Source organism: Homarus americanus, unplaced genomic scaffold, assembly GCF_018991925.1.
Source record: "Homarus americanus isolate GMGI-L3 unplaced genomic scaffold, GMGI_Hamer_2.0 scaffold50084, whole genome shotgun sequence".
Classification (NCBI taxonomy): domain Eukaryota; kingdom Metazoa; phylum Arthropoda; class Malacostraca; order Decapoda; family Nephropidae; genus Homarus; species Homarus americanus.
The window spans coordinates 10,001-32,799 of NW_024720792.1; the positions used below are offsets into that span (position 1 = coordinate 10,001).

A 22,799-nucleotide genomic window follows, 5' to 3' on the forward strand; every position below is an offset into this window, starting at 1 on the left:
GGGAGAGGTCAGGGGCGTTGGAGGAGGCGGGGAGAGGTCAGGGGAGCATTGAGTAGGTGGGGAGGGTCAGGGGCGTTGAGGAGGCATGGGGAGAGGTCAGGGAGCATTGAGGAGGCGTGGGGAGAGGCGGGGGCGTTGGAGGAGGCGTGGGGAGGTCAGGGACGTTGGAGGAGGCGGGGAGAGGTCAGGGGACGTTGGAGGCGTGGGGAGAGTCAGGAGCATTGGAGTAGGTGGGGAGTGGTCAGGGGGCGTTGGAGGAGGCATGGGAGAGGTCAGGAGCATTGGAGAGGTGTGGGGAGAGGTCAAGGCGTTGGAGGAGGCGTGGGGAGAGATCAGGGACGTTGGAGGAGGCGTGGGGGGAGAGGTCAGGGAGCATTGGAGGAGGTGTGGGGGAGAGGTCAGGGAGCATTGGAGGTGTGGGGAGAGGTCAGGGGCGTTGGAGGAGGCGTGGGGGAGAGGTCAGGGAGCGTTGGAGGGTGTGGGGGAGAGGTTAGGGACGTTGGAGGAGGCGTGGGGAGAGGTCAGGGGACGTTGGAGGAGGCATGGGGAGAGGTCAGGGAGCGTTGGAGGAGGCGTGGGGAGGTCAGGGGGCGTTGGAGGAGGCGTGGGGGAGAGGTCAGGAGCGTTGGAGGAGGCGTGGGGAGAGTCAGGGGCGTTGGAGGAGGCGGTGGGGAGAGGTCAGGGAGGCGTTGGAGGAGGCGTGGGGGAGAGGTCAGGGAGCGTTGGAGGAGCGTGGGGGAGAGGTCAGGGAGCGTTGGAGGAGGCGTGGGGGGAGGTCAGGGGCGTTGGAGGAGGCATGGGGGAGAGGTCAGGGGGCGTTGGAGGATGTGGGGGGGGTTAAGGGACGTTGGAGGCGTGGGAGAGAGGTCAGGGGACGTTGGAGGCGTGGGGGGAGAGGTCAGGGGCGTTGGAGGAGGCGTGGGGAGAGGTCAGGGAGCGTTGGAGGAGGCGTGGAGGAGGTCAGGCAGCGTTGGAGGCGTGCAGGAGAGGTCAGGGGCGTTGGAGGGAGGCGTTGGGAGAGGTCAGGGAGCGTTGGAGGCGTGGGGAGGTCAGGGAGCGTTGGAGGAGGCGTGGGGGAGAGGTCAGGGAGCGTTGGAGGAGGCGTGGGGAGAGGTCAGGGGCGTTGGAGGAGGAGGCGTGGGGGAGAGGTCAGGGAGCGTTGGAGGAGGCGTGGGGGAGAGGTCAGGGACGTTTGAGGCGTAGGGGAGGGTCAGGGGGCGTTGGAGGAGGCGTGGGGAGAGGTCAGGGAGCGTTGGAGGCGTGGGGAAGCAGGGGCGTTGGAGGAGGCGTGGGGCAGAGGTCAGGGGCGTTGGAGGAGGCGTGGGGGAGACAGGGGAGGCGTGAGGGGGAGGCGTGGAGAGGTCAGGGAGCGTTGGAGGAAGCGTAGGGGAGAGGTCAGGGAGCGTTGGAGGAGGCGTGGGGGAGAGGTCAGGGAGCATTGGAGGAGGCGTGGGGGAAAGGTCAGGGGCGTTGGAGGCGTGGGGGAGAGGTCAGGGGGCGTGAGGGGAGAGGTCAAGGAGCTGGAGGAGGCGTGGGGGAGAGGTCAGGGAGCGTTGGAGGAGGCGTGGGGAGGTCAGGGAGCGTTGGAGGAGGCGTGGGGAGGTCAGGGGCATTCGAGGAGGCGTGGGGAAGGTCAGGGGGCGTTGGAGGGAGGCGTGGGGAGAGGTCAGGGGCGTGAGGGAGAGGTCAAGGAGCGTTGGAGGAGGCGTGGGGGAGGTCAGGGGCGTTGGAGGCGTGGGGAGAGGTCAGGGAGCGTTGGAGGAGGCGTGGGGGGAGGTCAGGGGCGTTGGAGGAGGCGTGGGGGAGAGGTCAGGGAGCGTTGGAGGCGTGGGGGAGAGGTCAGGGAGCATTGGAGGCGTGGGGGAGGTCAGGGGGCGTTGTAGGAGGCGTGGGGGAGAGGTCAGGGGCGAGGAAGAGGTCAGGGAGCGTTGGAGGAGGCGTGGGGAGAGGTCAGGGAGCGTTGGAGGAGGCGTGGGGAGAGGTCAGGGGCGTTGGAGGCGTGGGGAGAGGTCAGGGGCATTCTAAGGGTAAATAGGTTGACTAATAGAGCCGCCCTTGGTGGGAACGAAATAGGCGGATATAAAACTAATAGGAATGACGGTTTGGAAAATGGGGGCTGGTATTGGTATGTATGGGGGTGGGGGTGTTCTTCTCCTCCCCTCCTCCTCCCCCCCCCTCCATAGCAGAGTGTGGAGGAGCACCAGTTCGACTCCTGGTGGCTGGCAGCATTGATTCTCTCCTCACTGGCACCCGTGTTTTCCATGACGTCACACCTGCGTCACGGTTACGTCACGGCCCGCCAGATGACGTCATGGGGTGGTCTGTGTGCTCGACTTGACATTCCCGAGTATTTATGATGACTGACTACTGTGGTGGGGGTGGGGGTAGGTCTATAATGGTCTTTTGGTCTTTCAGTTAGTTTTTTGGTGTTCCAGTTGGTATTGGCCTCATGTAAATTTTCCCAAGTATTCCTTTGGGTCTTTCTTCCGGCAGTCGAGTCTTTAAGGGGTCTCTCTCTCTCTCTCTCTCTCTCTCTCTCTCTCTCTCGTAGTCGTCAAAGAGGTTCACTCCTTTACTTTCAATATTAAGGAAAATGGCAATGATCATAAAATTTTATTCAAGCACTGCCAGGTTTAGTGAAGTGGCGGTTTACTGTTGAAGTGAAGTGGCTGGTTTATTTGTTGTTTTAAGTAAAGTGGAGGTTTTGTATTTGCTGTTTCTTTCCTTCCTTCCTTCTTCCCTCCCTCCCTCCATCCCTCCAACTCCTTCCTTCCCTCCACCTCCTTCCCTCCCTCATCTTCCTACCTCTCCTTCCCCCTCCTTCTCCCTCGTCTTTATTCCTCTTTCTTCATCCTCTCCTCCCATGTTGACCTAACCCAGCTAGGATTCTTTTAAAGGCCCCTAGTTTGTTTTTCCTCTCTTATCTGAGATGGAACCAGGGAGAGGGGGGGGAGGAGTTACTGGTGGTGAGACAGTTCGCGTAGAGGTTATTTTATACGAGAGGTGTTGGTTGTGTTTTAAGTGTGTTTGAGTTTGGGAGGTTAGGAAGGGGGGGGAAGGAAGGAGGGAGAGAAGGAAGGAAGGAAGGAGGGAGGGAGAAAAGGAATGAGGGAAGGAGATTAATATAGATGAGACAGGTTGTGTACGTGTATGAGTTAAGTGCGTGTTGTGTTGTAAGTGTGTGAGTTAGGTCGACAGTTTATCATATTCTCCGCCAAGATGGTGATGTGTCGTAAAGATCCTTCATTTTTTACCATATCATATTTTTAAGAATCTGCGTCTATGTCTCTTGGGGTTCAAACTGTCTTAGTGTGAGTTAAAGAGCCTATAGTGTGTTTTTTTTCTCAGCTGGGTAAAGATGCCCAGCCCCTCCTCAAGAGTTACAGCTGATTGGAGGTTTCAAATCTGTCCAATTTCGTCTTGAAGTAATGATGTATTTCTAAATGAGTTGATTTATAATCGCTGGGATGACCGTTTCTGACGATAAAGATATTTAGCTAAATTATATAAAGATACATACATTCATTATTTGAAACATGCAGTAAGTGCATAGGAGGTTTATCAGAAGTATTATACATGAATTAACTGTTAAACTCTGGTAGCAAGTTCACGTTTTCGGAGGATGCATTTAATATATACTTCTTTTTACCCACAATAAGGCATACTAAGACAAATTACGTATCAGTAAAACTACATTATGCAAAAAACAAAATTTTAAAAGATCAGAATCACATTGAAATATTACACGACCGTCAGCAGAAGTGGGGAAAATATGAAGTTGTTTGCAGTCATATTCCTCGCCTCTGCTGACGGTCGTGTAATATTTCAATGTGATTCTGATCTTTTAAAATTTTGTTTTTTGCTTAATGTAGTTTTACTGATACGTAATTTGTCTTAGTATGCCTTATTGTGGGTAAAAAGAAGTATATATTAAATGCATCCTCCGAAAACGTGAACTTGCTACCAGAGTTTAACAGTTAATTCATGTATAATACTTCTAATAAACCTCCTACGCACTTACTGCATGTTTCAAATAATGAATGTATGTATCTTTATATAATTTAGCTAAATATCTTTATCGTCAGAAACGGTCATCCCAGCGATTATAAATAAACTCATTTAGAAATACATCATTACTTCAGGACGAAATCGGACAGATTTGAAACCTCCAATCAGCTGTAACTCTTGAGGAGGGGCTGGGCATCTTTACCCAGCTGAGAAGAAACGCAATATAATTAGTTAGTTAGTTTTTATGTTCGTAGGTTTATGTTGGTAGGTTTAATAAAACACTAGGACGTGAGCTTTGGTTGAATGGTTTTGACGAGTAGATAACAATAACGTGTTTTATTACTGTTGTGAGGCGGAGCTGAAATAAGGACATGTGGGTGACTCGTTTTACAGTGTGTGTGTGTGAGTGTGTGTGTGTGTGTGAGAATGTGTGTGTGTGTGTGTGTGTGTGTGTGTGTGTGTGTGTACAGGGTGTTATCAAGTGGCATCAAAGTATGTGGGCGATTTCGGTAACACATGTAACGTGCTGGAAGAAATCAGCTTTAGTTAATAAGAGTGGCAGACAGTCGTAACTAATGCTCTTTTGTTTTAATTGACGGTACAAGCCCCGCCCTCCTTGAAGCTTATTGGCTGTTGATATATCACAAATAACTCCATATATATATAACTGTTAAGGATAGGTTCTGTTTAATTTTAATGCCTTGACAACATTAACTTTCAAGATACGCGTGAAAAAAAAAATGAAATAAGGAACCGACTTTAGTGTGTTTGGTTGATGGGTTTGTCCTATACGGTTGACCATCTCTCAAAAATTCACTTTATTTTTTTTTTATTTTTTTTTATTTAATGTGAAATATCTTAATAGACTCCACCCTAACCATGGGACTATACTGTGCACTATGGGACTGTATTGTACACTATGGGACTGTATTGTATACTATGGGACTGTATTGTACACTATGACTGTATATTGTACACTATGGGACTGTGTGTACACTATGGGACTGTATTGTACACTATGGGACTGTATTGTACACTACTGGGACAGTATTGTACACTATGTGGCTATGTGTGTACACTATGGGACTATATTGTACACTATAGGACTGTATTGTACACTGTGGACTGTGTTGTACACTATGGGACTGTGTTGTACACTGTAGGACTGTGTGTACTATGGGACTGTATTGTACACTATGGGACTGTGTGTACACACTATGGGACTATGTGTACACTATGGGACTGCTGTTGTACCTATAGGACTGTGTGTACACACCATGGGACTGTATTGTACACTATGGGACTGTATTGTACACTATGGGACTGTGTGTACACTATGGGACTGTATTGTACACTATGGGACTGTATTGTACACTATGGGACTGTTGTACACTATGGGACTGTATTGTACACTATGGGACAGTATTGTACACTATGTGACTGTATTTGTACACTATGGGACTGTATTGTACACTATAGGACTGTATTGTACACTATGGGACTATGTTGTACTATATGGGACTGTATTGTACACTATGGGACTGTATTGTACACTATGGAACATAACTTGTATACTACTATGGGACTGTATGTGTACACTATGGATGTGTGTACACTATGGGACTGTATTGTACACTATGGGACTGTATTGTATACTATGGGACTGTATTGTACACTATGGGACTGTATTGTACACTATGGGACAGTATTGTACACTATGGGACTGTATTGTACACTATGGGACTGTATTGTACACTATGGAACTGTATTGTACACTATGGGACTGTATTGTACACTATGGGACTGTATTGTACACTATGGGACTGTATTGTACACTGTGGGACTGTATTGTACACTATGGGACTGTATTGTACACTATGGAACTGTATTGTACACTGGGACTGTATTGTACACTATGGAACTGTATTGTACACTATGGGACTGTATTGTACACTATGGGACTGTATTGTACACTACTATGTGGATTAAATCGTTGTAAACTTTGGATTTAAAATAATTTATCTCTCTCTCTCCCTCAGGTAAGTCCGAAGCACGTCCAGTGTGAGTAGCGTCTTGAGGGGTCAGGTAAGTACTCGTGTTTTAGTAAGTCCAATATGATGACGGGGGAAATAGCAAGCAAGTCCATGGCGTGGCCCTCAACATCGGACTTGGTCGTCGGGGTTGGGTGGATAGGGGATAAGTCCATCACATGTACGGGACTTAGGGTCTGGTAGGGGAGGAGAAGGGGATTAGTCCAATATTGGGATGGGACTTAGGACGTAAAAGGGGAAATCAAGAGTGTCGGACTTAAAATGATGAATGTATAAAGAATGACAACACACCCAGACGGGACTTAACGAAGAACAGTAGATGGAATGTGGACTTGAAGGGGATGGGGTGACGGGACTTGGAACTTGGACTTGAAGGGGATGGGGTGACGGAACTTGGACTTGAAGGGGATGGGGTGACGGGACTTGGAACTTGGACTTGAAGGGGATGGGGTGACGGGAACTTGATAGGGGCGTGATAAGTTTTCATTTTAAGAGAGAGAGAGAGAGAGAGGTGATGCATTTTAGGTGTGTGAGAGAAAGTCCCTGGAGAAGGTGGGGGCGGTGTGAGATAGTGAGGGGGAGGAGGTGTGAGGGACTGTGTAAGGAGGAAGGAAGAGGAGGGGGTGGGTTAAGGATTTTCTTGAAAGGTTAAACATTCAGATCTTAAAGAATACTCTGTGTGTGTGTGGATGAATGCTATTGACCAGGTTAAGTTAGCTTATGGTTAGTTCATTTACGTTAGGTCAGGTCAAGTTAGGTTAGGTCATGTTAGCTTAGTTTAGGTAGAGAGGCGGTCAGATTCTTCCCGGTCCTTTATTGAGACAAGTCAGGCGATGTTAGATCTGTGAGGAATAACCCGGGAAGGTCACAGGTCATTTTGGGTTAAGTTAGCGTCGTCTTAACCTAACCTAACCTGGAAGCTTTGTCCGGATACGAGTTTCTCCCTCCTCCTCCTCCTCCGAGAAACGCCTTCAGATGCTGTAGTCGTCTTGAAAATGCTGATGTACCCAGCCTGGTGAAGGGACACACACACACACCGACGGGTCAAGACGAGTCAGACGCACCTGGCGCTGCTCAGCAGCAGCCATGTCAACTGTTATGTTGGCCCATACCAACTCCTTCCCCTGAACCCTCCTCCCCACCGGAATATCAACAAGTTCTCGCCAGAAGTTACTACTTCATTTGGGAAAGGAATGGAACCAGTGTTGAACAGTGGTGAACAGTGGTTAAGTCAGTGAAAAACAACTCGGCAGTTACAGTTGAGTCTTACCAGAGTCACCTTCACACAGTGAGGTCCCGGTACCCAGTGATATTTCCCCTGAGACTCCACGATGGGGAGGCCTGGGACCACACCTCAGTGAGTGAGGCCTTGTGAGCACATGGTGTCCCCATGATGCTACGACACCACGTAGTCAATGAGTTGCTACAGCATCATGTGAAATTCCTCATAACACCATCTGTGAGGGAATTACTACACCACGTGATCCCCCTCATAACACCATCTGTGAGGGAATTACTACGCCATGTGTTCCCCCCATAACACCATCTGTGAGGGAATTATTACACCACATCAGGCCCCTCATACACCATCTGTGAGGGAATTACTACAGCACATCAGGCCCCTTATCACACCATCTGTGAGGGAATTACTACATCATCAGGCCCCTCGTACACCATCTGTGAGGGAATTACTACACCACGTCAAGCCCCTCATAACTCCACCTGTGAGGGAACTAGTACTCCACGTGATGCCCCTCATAACGCCATCTGTGAGAGAGTTACTACACTACGTGTCTAACATCAATAGTAGGCAAATTACTGGAAGCAATCATTTCAAACTATTCGAAATCACCTGAAGAAGCACCGATTGATCAATGATTCCCAGCATGGCTTCACAAGCGGACGTTCTTGCCTAACTAATCTATTAACATTCTTTTCATCAGTTTTCGAATCGGTGGACGAGGGGCACAATTATGATGTGGTATATCTCGACTTTAGTAAAGCCTTCGACAGAGTCCCCCACGAAAGACTAATTAGAAAGGTAGAAGAAGCTCATGGCATCAAAGGTGACATCCTTAAATGGATTAGGGCGTGGTTACAGGACAGGAAACAGCGAGTGAGCATTAACGGCACTAAGTCCCATTGGAGCAACGTCACAAGTGGAGTTCCCCAAGGCTCAGTACTTGGACCATTATTGTTTATTATATACATAAACGACAGATATCGGCGTAGACAACAACATAAATAAATTTGCTGATGACACTAAAATAGGGCGTGTTATCAAATCTGGCGAGGACTCGGCAAAACTACAGGAAGATCAAAAAAATTTTCGAATGGTCTGAAAAATGGCAGATGAAATTCAACGTGGACAAATGTAAAGTACTCAGTATAGGAGATGTAAACAGGGAAACCAGATACCAGATGAACAACGATGCCATAGAAAAATCCGACTGCGAGAGAGATTTAGGAGTAATGATAAGTAGGAACCTTAAGCCAAGTAAACAATGTGTTTTGCTCGTAACAAGGCTAATAAAGTACTTGGGTTCATACAAAGGAGTGTTAGTTACAAGACTAGCGAGTCATCCTAAAACTGTATCTTGCTCTTGTAGAGACCACACCTGGATTACTGTCATGATTCAGTTCGAATCTGCGTGTTACAGAATGGATATAGAATCCTGGAAAGAATTCAGAGGGAGAATGACCAAGACTAATCCGGCATTAGGAACCTTGAGTATAGAGACAGGTTAAAGCATCTTAATTTGCACTCCTTGCTCCAGAGACGTAGAGCGAGGGGCGACCTGATAGAGGTGTATAAGTGGAAGGCAGGGCTAAACAAAGGGGACATTACAAAGGTACTCAAATTATCCAACCAGGAGCGAACTCGTAACAATGGTTTTAAATTAGACAAATTTAGATTTAGGCGTGAAATAGGTAAACACTGATTTGGAAACAGAGTAGTGGATGAATGGAACAAGTTACCAAATATCATCATTAACTCGAATACGCTGAATTGCTTCAAACATATGTTGGATGCTCATATGAGCAATAGGGGTTGGGGGTAAACGGGACTGCCCAGTATGGGCCAATAGGCCCGCTGCAGTTTCCTCCATTCTTATGTTCTTATGTTCAACACCTCAGCTCACATGATCTACGTGTGTAAACATTAATCTGTATGTTCACTGTATGTTCCTTCACCTTTCTCTAATGAAGGCTTTTGTTAAACCACCAATGTATGCAATAAGTCATTTATGTCCAATGTATATTTTCAGCCTTCGGGCTGCAAACTTTTTCAATAAACCGTTTATTATTATTATTATTATTATTATTATTATTATTATTACACACACACACACACACACACACAAATGCACATACACACGCACAAATGCACACGCACAAATGCGCACACACACAAATGCGCACACACACAAATGCACACACACACAAATGCACACACACACACAAATGCGCACACACACACAAATGCACACACACACACACAAATGCGCACACATGCACACACACACACACACACACACACACACACACGCGCGCACACACACATCAATCTATCTATCAGTAAGTGTCAAGAAGAATCCTTTAAGAAGATCTTTAGCGTGACTAATGAATGACCAGAACAGTACTCAACAGTTAGTCTGCTCCATATAATTAACTTTATAGATTTTGTTTTGTTTCATCGAGAAGTTCTTCTTATAGGGTCATATTATTTTTTCAGGGTCATAATTGTAGTTGTTACGATGGGTCACATTGTGCTGGTATGGGTGTCATATTGTATTTGTTACGAGGTGGTTGTGTACTTGTCATAGAAGTCATATTGTTACTGTTATGGAGGTCATTCTGAAATTGGGGAGGGGCTACGCCCTGTGTTGACCCTGTTAGTTTGTGATGGGTCTCTCTCTCTCTCTCTCTCTCTCTCTCTCTCTCTCTCTCTCTCTCTCTCTCTCTCTCTCTCTCTTTCTCTCTCTCATTGTATTTTTTTTTTTTTTTTTACTATTTTTTACTTTTTTGTATCTTTTTTTGTGCATTCTATTTTTTTCTTTTGTTGGTGATGGTCTGTTGTCTTCTTTTGTTGGAGATGGTCTGATGTCTTCTTTTGTTGGAGATGGTCTGATGTCTTCTTTTGTTGGAAGATGGTCTGATGTCTTCTTTTGTTGGAGATGGGTCTGATGTCTTCTTTTGTTGGAGATGGTCTGATGTCTTCTTTTGTTGGAGATGGTCTGATGTCTTCTTTTGTTGGAGATGGTCTGATGTCTTCTTTTGTTGGTGATGGTCTGATGTCTTCTTTTGTTGGAGATGGTCTGATGTCTTCTTTTGTTGGAGATGGTCTGATGTCTTCTTTTGTTGGAGATGGTCTGATGTCTTCTTTTGTTGGAGATGGTCTGATGTCTTCTTTTGTTGGAGATGGTCTGATGTCTTCTTTTGTTGGAGATGGTCTGATGTCTTCTTTTGTTGGAATGGTCCTGATGTCTTCTTTTGTTGGAGATGGTCTGATGTCTTCTTTTATTTGGAGATGGTCTGATGGCTTCTTTGTTGGGGAACGATCTGATGGCTTCTTTGTTGGAGATGTCTGATGTCTTCTTTTGTTGGAGATGGTCTGATGTCTTTTTTGTTGGAGATGGTCTGATGTCTTCTTCTTTTTGTTGGGGGATGGTCTGATGAAAGCTTCTTTTGTTGGAATGGTCTGATGTCTTCTTTTTTGTTGGGATGGTCTGATGTCTTCTTTTGTTGGAGATGGTCTGATGTCTTCTTTTGTTGGAGATGGTCTGATGTCTTCTTTTGTTGGAGATGGTCTGATGTCTTCTTTTGTTGGAGATGGTCTGTTGTCTTCTTTTGTTGGAGATGGTCTGATGGCTTCTTTTGTTGGAGATGGTCTGATGTCTTCTTTTGTTGGAGATGGTCTGATGTCTTCTTTTGTTGGTGATGGTCTGTTGTCTTCTTTTGTTGGAGATGGTCTGATGGCTTCTTTTGTTGGAGATGGTCTGATGGCTTCTTTTGTTGGAGATGGTCTGATGGCTTCTTTTGTTGGAGATGGTCTGATGGCTTCTTTTGTTGGAGATGGTCTGATGTCTTCTTTTGTTGGAGATGGTCTGATGTCTTGCCTCTGCTGCCACCACTCCTTCTGGAACTCCCTCAATTATTTAGTTTTTTTCTAATCCTGTTGTTCTTATTGTCTGGAATTAGCCGGATTGTGTGATTTTGTTTCGTCAGTGATTTTGTTTTCCTCTGTGATTGTGTTTCTTTGTGATTGTGTTTTCTCAAGGAATTAACAAGATTCTTTCCTCGGTCATCCTTCTGGAATTGGTCTGATAGAATCTTTGCTTTTCCTCCTCTCATGTTGGTCTAAATGTTTCCCTGTTGCTTATCCTGAAACTGGCCTGAATGTTTTCTTGTTGCTCCTCCTGAAACTGGTCTGATTTGTTTCTGTTCTTCTGGAGTTGGCCAAAGTGTTCTTGTGCTCTGTCTGGAATTGGTTTTATTCTTCCTTTGGTTTCCCTCGAGTGGGTTTTGTTCGCGTCACCTCTAGAATTATCTCAATATCTTGTGGTTCCTCTTCAAGAACGGGCCTTGTAGTTTTTCATTACTCCAGATTATAAGTTAGTTGGATGAAGTCAACGTTCTAAGTTATGGTAGGTCAGTTTAAAAGTTTTTTGTGTACACCCGCTGACAGTTCTAATGATTTGATTATTTTACACTATTGTGATGTCAGTTCTAATTAGCTTCGTTGTATTAAAGTCAGTGCACTTGATGTCGAAGCTAATCGATGTCTTTTTCGCCACCTCGCTGTGTTTGGTAACGTTGTCTTTAGTTTACAATTTGTCACCAGTTCCATTGACTCTTGGTAGGTGCTTGTAACTTGTTTTATCCCGAGGACTTTTTGGTGTGGTTTGGCTCTTGGTCTCGTAGACGCTCTGGCTACGGCTGTGGTAGTCGCTCTGGCTTCTGCTCATTTCAGTGCTTCTGCTCCGCCTATGTCTGTACTTTGGATGAGGACTCTGACTGCGCCGCTGACGGTAGCTCTGGTGGGTACTTTGACTTCGCCTTTGTCGATAGCTCTGATGACTTCTCTTCTTCCTACGTTGGCGAGGTTTGGTCTCCGGGCTTTGGCTGAACCAGTGGTGTTTCCGGCGAGGACTCTTGCTTCTTCTTTGATAAGAGCTTCGGTAAGGGCTTTGGCTTCGATGGCGATATTTTTTAGGACTTGGACTTCGTTTGTAACGAGGCTTCCGATGGGGGCTTTGGCTTTTATGACGACGAGGGCTTTTGCTCCGCTTCTTACGGCGATCCTTAGGAGGGCTTTGGCTAAACCAGTGACGACGCCTCCTGTAGGGGCTCGGACTTCGTTTTTGACGTTGTTTTCGTCGAGGGCTGTCACTCCGTCTGTAGCGTTGAGTCCGACTTCGACTGCGTCTCTTGAGAGAACTTTTTGGGCTCTCGCTGAACCAATGGCGACGTTTCCGTTGTGGGCTCTGACTTTTTCTGCGGCGGTACGCCTGGTGGTAGCTTCGGCTCCGCCTTTGTCGAGGACTCTGGGGACTTTTGCTGTACCAGTGACGACGTTTGTGTTGGGGGCTTTGACTCTTTCTCCGGCGGTGTTTCTTCTGTTGACTTCGACTCCTTCGCTGGCGAGGACTTTGAGGACTTTGGCTAAACCAGTGGCGACGCTTCCTACGTGGACTTTGACTCTGTGGGCGGCCTCGTTTCTGGCTTTCACTTCGAGTTTTAGGATACCTCGATGGTGAGGCGGGGCTTTTTCCTCTCCGGCGGCTGTCATAGGCACTGTGACTCCTCCTTTTCCGGTACCTCCTTCTGGTACTTCGGCTACGTCTTTGGGAACGGTCCTGGGAACTGTCTGGACTGGGGCTTTCCTGGTAGCTGCTATGAGGACTCTGACTCCTCTGCTGCTGCCGGAAGTAGAGGCTTGTACTTCGTCTTTGTCGATGGCTGGAGGCAGCAGCGCTCTGGCTCGGACGATGAGCCCTCTGCCGCCGCCGCTGCCGGTGGCTCTGAGTTGCGCCCTGATGGACACTGTGGCTTCGGGCGCGATGGCTACTTGGTATACGCATCTTTCGCTCTTTTTTACAACTTCCTTTGGCTTTATGTGTGACAGGTGGGTGTTACGTTCCACAGTGACCGGTGGGAGTGAGGAGGCTATGGCAATGGTTGATGAGTGCCTTTGCCTCGCCTTTGGCAGGGTCTACCGCATGCTGTAGTCCCGTGAATGGCAGCGACTGATAATCCTTTGATTCTATGGTTAATACATGTTCGTGGGTAGAGACTTACAGGAACTTGAGTTCCGCCTTGGCAGTGTTGAGAAGGAGCTGTAGTTCCGGCTTTAGCAGTGACCGACGCGAGGCTCTACTTCCACATTGGCAGTGACTGTTAGTAGTTGAGGTTCCGGATATGGCAGTGACCGATGGAGGTTGAGGTTCTGGGTGTGGCAGTGACCGATGTGATTGTAGTTTCCGCTGTGGCAGTGACTAGTGTGGGCTGTAGCAGTAACTAATGGGATTTGAGGTTCTGGCTGTGACAGTGACTAACGGGAGTTTACGTTCTGGCTGTGGCAGTGATAGCAGGGAGCTGTGGTCCGGCTGTGGCAGTGACTAGTAGGCGCTGTGATTCCGGCTGTGATAGGGCTGTAGCGGGGGCTGTATTCCTGTTGTTGGGGGCTGTGATGAGGGTGTGGCAGTGACAGGTAGGGGCTGTGGTTCCGGCTGTGGTGGGGGCTGTGTTCCGGCTTTGGTGGGAGCTGTGGTTCCGGCTGTGGCGGGTGCACTGACTGGGGTCTGGACTGCAGCGGGCGGTGACTGGGGCTGGTGGAGCGGCCTCTGTGTGTCCAGGAATCGATCGTGGGCGTACGTCGGGCGGTGGGGTGTATGGGGTGGGCGTGCGCGGTGCGAGGCGTGGGTCGCGCTACGGCTGGTGGTAGCTGGGTGGCCCTGGTTGAGTGTGGCTCTCAGTGCCGCCGCCGACACCCCTCACACACACACACACATAGCTGTGGCTCGCAACACACAGCGCCCCGCCACCCTTGCTCTCGTAACCTAACTAGTGATCAGCACCACCACCAGCTAGTCTGGGCTGCCGCGCTCACCGCCATCAGGAGGGAGTGACGCAAGTGGCGCCCCTTCTCAACCTTCACCCCCTCAACCCTCGACCTCCAACAGGAGCTCCACAGACGCTCCGGTAAGTGCTGCTTCTCTATCACCACACTACTGTTTTTCACTCCTCCTGCTGCCGCTGCCGCCACCTTGGCAGCTGCTGTAAAGTTTACTCTTGTCTTCCTGTCGGAGGACGCACCTTCGTCAGCCTAAGTCTTTGACACTTGATGACCCTCACACTCCTACCACGTCTAGTATTGTGTAGGTCACACTACTGTTGTTGTAAGTCACACTATTGTAGTTGTAGGACACACTACTGTTGTTGTAAGTCACACTATTATCGCTGTAGGTCACACTACTGTTGTTGTAGGACACACTACTGTTGTAAGTCGCAATTCTGTTGTAGGTCACACTACTTTTGTTGTAGGTCACATTACTGTTGTAGGTCACACTACTGTTGCTGTAGGTCACATTACTGTTGTTGTAAGTCACACTTCTGTTGTAGGTCACACTACTTTTGTTGTAGGTCACATTACTGTTGTTGTAGGACACACTACTGTTGTTGTAAGTCGCACTTCTGTTGTAGGTCACACTACTGTTGTAGGTCACACTACTGTTGCTGTAGGTCACACTACTGTTGCTGTAGGACACACTACTGTTGTTGTAAGTCGCACTTCTGTTGTAGGTCACACTACTGTTGTAGGTCACACTACTGTTGTTGTAGGTCCAAGTACTGTTGTTGTAGGTTACACGACTGTTGTTGTAAGTCGTACTACTGTTGTAGGTCACACTACTGTTGTAGGGCACACTACTGTTTTAGGTCACACTACTGTTGTTGTAAGTCGCACTACTGTTGTTGTAGGTCACACTACTGTTGTAGGTCACACTACTGTTGTTGTAGGTCACTACTGTTGTTGTAGGTCACACTACTGTTTTAGGTCACACTACTGTTGTAGGTCACACTACTGTTGTTGTAGGTCACACTACTAGGTCACACTACTGTTGCTTGAGATCACTGTTGTTGTAGGTCACACTACTGTTGTTGGCAGGTCCTACTGTTGTTGTAGGTCACACTACTGTTTGTAGGTCACACTACTGTTGTTGTGAAGTCCACACACCTATTTGTAGGTCCACACACACTACTGTTGTAGGTCGCACTACTGTTGTAGGTCACAATACTGTTGTAGGTCACACTACTGTCGTAAGTCACACTACTGTTGTAGTTCACACTACTGTTATAGGTCACACTACTGTTGTAAGTCACACTACTGTTGTTGGTCACACTACTGTTGTAGGTCACACTACTGTTATAGGTCACACTACTGTTGTAAGTCACACTACTGTTGTTGGTCACACTACTGTTGTAGGTCACACTACTATTTGTAAGTCCACACACTACCTGTTGTTGGTCACTATTTGTAGAGTCTTTTTACTACTGTTATAGGTCACACTACTGTTGTAAGTCACACTACTGTTGTTGGTCACACTACTGTTGTAGGTCACACTACTTTCGTAAGTCACACTACTGTTGTAGTTCACACTACTGTTATAGGTCACACTACTGTCGTAAGTCACACTACTGTTGTAGTTCACACTACTGTTATAAGTCACACTACTGTTGTAAGTCACACTACTGTTGTTGGTCACACTACTGTTGTAGGTCACACTACTGTTGTTGTAGAACACATTACTTTTGTTGTAAGTCACACTACTGTTGTAGAGCACACTACTGTTGCAGGTCACACTACTGTTGTAAGTCACACTACTGTTGTAAGTCACACTACTGTTGTAGGTCACACTACTGTTATAGGTCACACTACTGTTGTAAGTCACACTATTGTTGTTGGTCACACTACTGTTATAGGTCACACTACTGTTATAGGTCACACTACTGTTGTAAGTCACACTACTGTTGTAAGTCACACTATTGTTGTTGGTCACACTACTGTGAGGTCACACTACTGTTGTATGTCACACTACTGTTGTTTTAAGTCACACTGCTGTTGTAGGTCACACTACTGTCGTGTTACTGTTGTTGTAGGTCACACTACTGTTGTAGGTCACACTACTGTTGTTGTAGGTCACACTACTGCTGTAGGTCACACTACTGTTGTAGGTCACAATACTGTTGTAAGTCACAAAACTGTTATTGTAAGTCACACTATTGTTGTAGGTCACACTACTGTTGTTGTAGGTCTCACTACTGTTGTAGGTCACACTACTTGTTGTGTCACAAAACTGTTGTTGTAAGTCACACTACTGTTGTAAGTCACACAACTGTTGTTGCAGGTCACACTACTGTTGTTGTAGGTCACACTACTGTTTTAGGTCACACTACTGTTGTAGGTCACAAAACTGTTGTTGTAAATCACACTACTGTTGTTGTAGGTCACACTACTGTTGGTCACACTACTGTTGTTGTAGGTCACACTACTGTTGTAGGTCACACTACTGTTGTAGGTCACAAACTGTTGTGAGGTCACATTACTGTAGGTAGGTCACACTACTGTTGTGTCACCTACTGTTGTAGGCCCAAAAACTGTTGTTGTAGGCACACTACTGTCGTTGTAGGTCACACTACTGTTGTAAGTCACACTACTGTTGTAGGTCATTCACTGTTGTAAGTCACAAACTGTTGTTGTAGGTCACACTACTGTTGTAGGTCACACTACTGTTGTAGGTCACACTGCGTAAGTCACAAAACTGTTGTTGTAGGTCACACTACTGCTGTGTCACACTACTGTTGTAGGTCACACTACTGTTGTAGGTCACACTACTGTTGTTGTAGGTCACACTACTGTTGTAGGTCACATTACTGTTGTAGGTCACAATACTGTTGTAGGTCACAATACTGTTGTAAGTCACACTACTGTTGTTAGGTCACACTACTGTTGTAGGTCACACTACTGTTGTAGGTCACAATACTGTTGTAAGTCACAAAACTGCTGTTGTAGTCACACTACTGTTGTGTAGGTCACACTACTGTTGAAGGTCACACTACTGTTGTAGGTCACACACTGTTGTAAGTCACAAAACTGTTGTAGGTCACACTACTGTTGTAGGTCACACTACTGTTGTTGTAAGTCACACTACTGTTGTTGTAAGTCACACTACTGTTGTAGGTCACACTACTGCTGTAAGCTCAAAACTGTTGTTGTAGGTCACACTACTGTTGTAGGTCACACTACTGTTAGGTCACACTACTGCTGTAAGTCACAAAACTGTTGTTGTAGGTCACACTACTGTTGTTGTAGGTTTTACTCCTGCTAGGTCACACTACTGTTGTAGGTTACTCCACTGAAGGTCACACGACTGTTGTAGGTTTTAATTCTGCTGTAGGTCACACTACTGTTGTAGGTTTTACTTGCTGTAGGTCACACTACTGTTGTAGGTTTACCTGCTGTAGGTCACACTACTGTTGTAGGTTTTACTCCTGCTGTAGGTCACACGACTGTTGTAGGTTTCACTCCTGCTGTATGTCACACGACTGTTGTAGGTTTTACCCTGCTGTAGCACACTCACTGTTGTAGGTTTTACTCCTGCTGTAGGTCACACACTGTTGTAGGTTTTACCTCTGCTGTAGGTCACACTACTGTTGTAGGTTTACTCCTGCTGTAGGTCACACGACTGTTGTAGGTTTTACTCCTGCTGTAGGTCACACGACTGTTGTAGGTTTTACTGCTGCTGTAGGTCACACTACTGTTGTAGGTTTTACCTGCTGTAGGTCACACGACTGTTGTTGTAGGTTTTACTCCTGCTGCTGTAGGTCCACGACTGTTGTAGGTTTTACTCCTGCTGTAGGTCACACGACTGTTGTTGAGGTTTTACCCTGCTGTAGGTCACACGACTGTTGTAGGTTTTACTCCTGCTGTAGGCCAGACTGTTGTTGTAGGTTTTACTCCTGCTGTAGGTCACGACTGTTGTAGGTTTTACTCCTGCTGTAGGTCACAGGACTGTTGTAGGTTTTACCCTGCTGTAGGTCACACGACTGTTGTTGTAGGTTTTACTTCCTGCTGTAGGTCACACGACTGTTGTTGTAGGTTTTACTCCCTGCTGTAGGTCACACGACTGTTGTTGTAGGTTTTACTCCTGCTGTAGGTCACACGACTGTTGTAGGGTTTACCTGCTGTAGGTCACACGACTGTTGTTCTAGGTTTTACTCCTGCTGTAGGTCACACGACTGTTGTAGGTTTACCCTGCTGTAGGTCACACGACTGTTGTTGAGGTTTTACCTGCTGTAGGTCACACGACTGTTGTTGTAGGTTTTACTCCGCTGTAGGTCACACGACTGTTGTTGTAGGTTTTACTCCTGCTGTAGGTCACACGACTGTTGTAGGTTTACTCCTGCTGTAGGTCACACGACTGTTGTAGGTTTACTCCTGCTGTAGGTCACACGACTGTTGTTGTAGGTTTTACTCTGCTGTAGGTCACACGACTGTTGTTGTAGGTTTTACTCCTGCTGTAGGGTCACACGATGTTGTTGTAGGTTTTACTCCTGCTGTAGGTCACACGACTGTTGTTGTAGTATTTATTCCTGCTGTAGGTCACACGACTGTTGTAGGTTTACTCCTGCTGTAGGTCACAGTACTGTTGTAGGTTTTACTCCTGCTGTAGGTCACACGACTGTTGTAGGTTTACTCTGCTGTAGGTCACACTACTGTTGTAGGTTTTACTCTGCTGTAGGTCACACGACTGTTGTAGGTTTACTCCTGCTGTAGGTCACACGACTGTTGTAGGTTTTACTCCTGCTGTAGGTCACAGTAGTGCTGCGGGTCACACTACTGTTGTAGGTCACATTAATGATATAGGTCACACGACTGTTGTTGTAGGTTTCTCCTGCTGGTCACAGACTGTTATTGTAGGTTTACTCTGTAGGTCACCGACTGTTTGTGGGTTTACTCCTGCTGTAGGTCACACGACTGTTTATTCCTGCTGTAGGTCACTGACTGTTGTGGGTTTACCATTGCTGTAGGTCACAGTACTGTTGTAGGTTTTACTCCTGCTGGGTCACGACTGTTGTGGTTTACTCTGTAGGTCACACTACTGTTGTAGTTTACTCCTGCTGTGGTCACCGACTGTTGTAGGTTTACTCCTCTGTAGGTCACTGTTGTAGGTTTTCCTGCTGTAGGTCACAGTAGTGCTGGGTCCCTCTGTTGTAAGTCACATTAATGATGTAGGTCACACGACTGTTGTTGTAGGTTTTACTCCTCTGTGCAGCTGTTGTTGAGCTCCTGCTGTAGGTCACTGCTGCGGTCACTACTGTTGTAAGTCACATTAATGATGTAGGTCACACGACTGTTGTTGTAGGTTTTACTCCTGCTGTAGGTCACACGACTGTTTTTTGTAGGTTTTACTCCTGCTGTAGGTCACACTACTGTTGTTGTAGGTCAAACTACTGCTGCAGGTCACACTACTGTTTCCTGTTATAATTATCAAGTAGTAACCGTATTTATGACAGTTTTTTTGATGTAATAAATTAAAGTGTTAATGAGTTGATGGGGTGCTGCTGAAGGCTTCTCCACTTACACTTCCTCCTCCTCTTACACTTCTTCCTCCTCCTCCTCCTCCTCCTCCACTTACACTTCCTCCTCCTCTTACACTTCTTCATCATCCTCCTCCTCTCCTCCTCCTCCTCCTCCTCCCTCCTCCCTCCTCCTCCTCCTCCTCCTCCTCTTACACTTCCTCATCTTACATTCCTCCTCTTACTTCTTCATTCCTCCTCCTCCTCCTCCTCCTCCTCCTCCTCCTCCTCTTACACTTCTCATCTTACTTCTCTCTACCTTCCTCTTACTTCTTCATCCTCTCCTCCTCTTACCTTCTTCCTCCTCCTCCTCCTCCTCCTCCTCCTCCTCCTCTCCTCTTCCTCCTCCTTTTCCTCTTCTTCCTTCCTCCTCCTCCTCCTCCTCCTCCTCTCTCCACCTTCCTCATCTTCCCTCCTCCTTACACTTCTTCTTCATCCTCTCCTCCTCCTCCTCCTCCTCTCCTCTCCTCTTCCCTCCCTCTCTTCCTCCTCCTCACTTCTTCTCCTCCTCCTCCTCCTCCTCTTACACTTCCTCATCTTCCTCCTTCTTCTTCCATCCTCCTCCTCCTCTCCTCCTCTCCTCATCTTACACTTCCTCATCTTACACTTCCTCCTCTTCCCTTTTTCTCCTCCTCTCCTCCTCCTCTCCTCCTCCTCCTCCTCTCTCTCCTCTCTTCCTCTCTCCTCTTCCTCCTCCCCTCCTCCTCCTCCTCCTCCTCCTCCTCCTCTCCTCCTCTCCTTCCTCCTCTCCTCCTCCTCCTCTTACCTTCTTCCTTCATCCTCCTCCTCCTCCCCACTTCCTCCTCCTCCTCCCTCCTCCTCCTCCTCCTCCTCTTCCCTCCTCTTCCTCCTCTTACACTTCCTCTCTCCTCCTCCTCCTCCTCCTCCCTCCTCCTCTCCTCTCCTCCTCCCTCCTCCTCTCCCTTACTCTTCTTACACTTCCTCATCTTACACTTCCTCTCTTCCTTCTTCATCTCCCTCCTCCTCTTACACTTCCTCCTCCTCCCCTCCTCTCCTCCTCCTCCTCCTCTCCTCCTCCTCCTCCCTCCTCTTCCTCCTCCTCCTCTTCCTCCTCCTCCTCTTCACCTCCTCCTCTCCTCCTCCTCCTCTCCTCCTCCTTCCTCCTCTTCTCCTCCTCCTCCTCCTCCTCTTCCTCCTCTCCTCCTCCTCCTCCTCTCCTCTCCTCCTCCTCCTCCTCCTCCTCCTCATCTTACACTTCCTCATCTTCCTCTCCTTCTTCTTCATCCTCCTCCTCCTCCTCCTCCTCCTCCTCCTCCTCCTCCTCTCTCTACCTCCTCTCTTACACTTCCTCCTCTTACACTTCTTCTTCTCCTCATCCTCCTCCTCCTCCTCCTCCTCCTCCTCCCCTCCTCCTCTCCTTCCTCCCTCCTCATCTTACCTTCCTCCTCTTTACTTCTTCTTCCTCCTCTCCTCCTCTTACATTCCTCCTCCTCCTCCTCCTCCTCCTCCTCTCCTCCTTCCTCTCTTCTCTCCTCCTTCCTCTCCTCCTCCTCTTCCTCCTCTCCTCCTCCTCCTCCTCTCTCCTCCTCCTCCTCCTCCTCCTCCTCCTCCTCCCTTCCTCATCTTACACTTCCTCATCTTACACTTCCTCCTCTTACTTCTTCTTCTCCTCTCCTCCTCTTACACTTCTCCTCCTCTCCCTCCTCCTCCTCTCCTCCCTCCTCCTCCTCCTCCTCTTCCTCCTCTCTCTTCCTCCTTCTCCTCTTACACTTCTTCCTCCTCCTCTCCTCCTCCTCCTCCTCTTACCTGTCTTCCTCCTCCTTTCTACAATCTTATTCTTTCTCTTTCATTATTCTCGCTCCATCTTGTCGTAAAAAACTACTTATTATATGTATTGTGGAGTCTCTCTCTCTCTCCCCTCTCTCCCCCCCCCCCCCCTCTTTTTTTGTGTCTTGTTTAGTTTACATCAATCTGAGTCCTTGCCTTTTCGTGTGTGTGTGTGTGTGTGTGTGTGTGTGTGTGTGTGTGTGTGTGTGTGGTAGTAAAAATTCTATGCACTGGTGGTAGTGGTTGTAATAATGGCATTCATTCATCACCTTCACACTTCTGCGATTACGTCACCATTCCCTGGTGTTGGGGAGGGGGAGCAACCACAGAGTAGGTAGGTTACTAGAGGTTCTGGTTTTTTACAAATATTGACTCATATTATAACGACTGAGAGTAGCTTAGTATCTCTTATTATTGATAGTTGGTTTAGAGAGAGAGAATGTTTGTTGTTATGGAGAGTGAATGAGTATGTGTGAGTGCGTAGTGAACGAGTGAGTGAAAATGAATGAATGAGTGAATCAATCTATGAGTGTCATTAGTCCAACAAAAGATTACGTCAAGGTCATTGTTCGTAACACTCACAGGTAAACCTTCACAATGTGTGTTTGTTTGTTTGTGTGTTTTGTTTGGTTGTGTGTAAGTTAAGGATAAAATTGATTGATTGATTGATGTATTTTTGTAGTTGTTGTGTAGTGAGTTTGATGAGCTGAGATGGAATGGTTTGTTGCGTGTGTGTGTGTGTGTGTGTGTGTGTGTGTGTTTAGGGGGCTGGTCTGGGTCTGGAGGTTGTTATGGGGCTGGGGGCTGTTATGGGGCTGGGGGCTGTTATGGGGCTAGGGGGCTGTTATGGGGCTAGGGGCATCTCGGGGCCTCCTGACAATGGTGTGGCTACACTTGTTATTGATTATGTTAAATCTAGCTCAGCCAACGAGGGTTCTTCTTCTTTCTTCTTCTTCTTCTTGCTGGGGGAAAGGTATTAGGAAGAGGAAAGAAGGAAAGAGGTGAGGAGAAGGGAGGGAAGGAGAGAGGGAGAATAAGAGGAGGAAGAGAAACAGAATATGAGAGGATGGGGGAAGGAAGGAAAGAGGTAGGATGGTGGAAGGGAGGGTGATAAGTTAGTGACAATATCAGTGATGGTGACAGTGATAGTGACGGGGAGGTGGTTGTGTTATGGTGTTGAGATAGTGATGATGATGACGATTTTAATGGTGGTGGTGGTCAGTCAGTCAGTCAGTCAGTCATGTTTGGGCAACAGGTACAGACAATTGCATGAACAACCGATTAACGCTGACGATCTAATTGTGTTACAGA

General features: G+C 47.4%; 3 protein-coding genes across 3 annotated transcripts; all 3 read right to left on the minus strand.

The window, feature by feature from the left end:
* Nucleotides 1–10,103: 10,103 nt before the first annotated feature.
* On the minus strand, nt 10,104–11,414 carry LOC121861174 (cell surface glycoprotein 1-like; the record flags this gene model as incomplete). The annotated part of the gene is made up of 2 exons (XM_042358732.1): nt 11,349–11,414; nt 10,104–11,205 (listed from the first exon to the last, which is right to left on the minus strand). Coding segments are annotated over exons 1-2 (1,168 nt in total), but the record flags the coding sequence as incomplete, so codon positions are not given.
* LOC121861173 (serine/arginine repetitive matrix protein 2-like) lies at nt 11,109–13,852 on the minus strand. Its single transcript, XM_042358731.1, has one exon. It carries the CDS (start codon nt 13,142–13,144, stop codon nt 11,888–11,890), a length of 1,257 nt encoding a protein of 418 aa, XP_042214665.1. The 5' UTR covers nt 13,145–13,852; the 3' UTR covers nt 11,109–11,887.
* On the minus strand, nt 13,358–16,791 carry LOC121861175 (probable serine/threonine-protein kinase clkA). The gene is made up of 5 exons (XM_042358733.1): nt 16,702–16,791; nt 16,194–16,417; nt 15,579–16,070; nt 14,426–14,972; nt 13,358–13,546 (listed from the first exon to the last, which is right to left on the minus strand). Exons 1-5 carry the CDS (start codon nt 16,789–16,791, stop codon nt 13,358–13,360), a joined length of 1,542 nt encoding a protein of 513 aa, XP_042214667.1.
* Nucleotides 16,792–22,799: the final 6,008 nt, after the last annotated feature.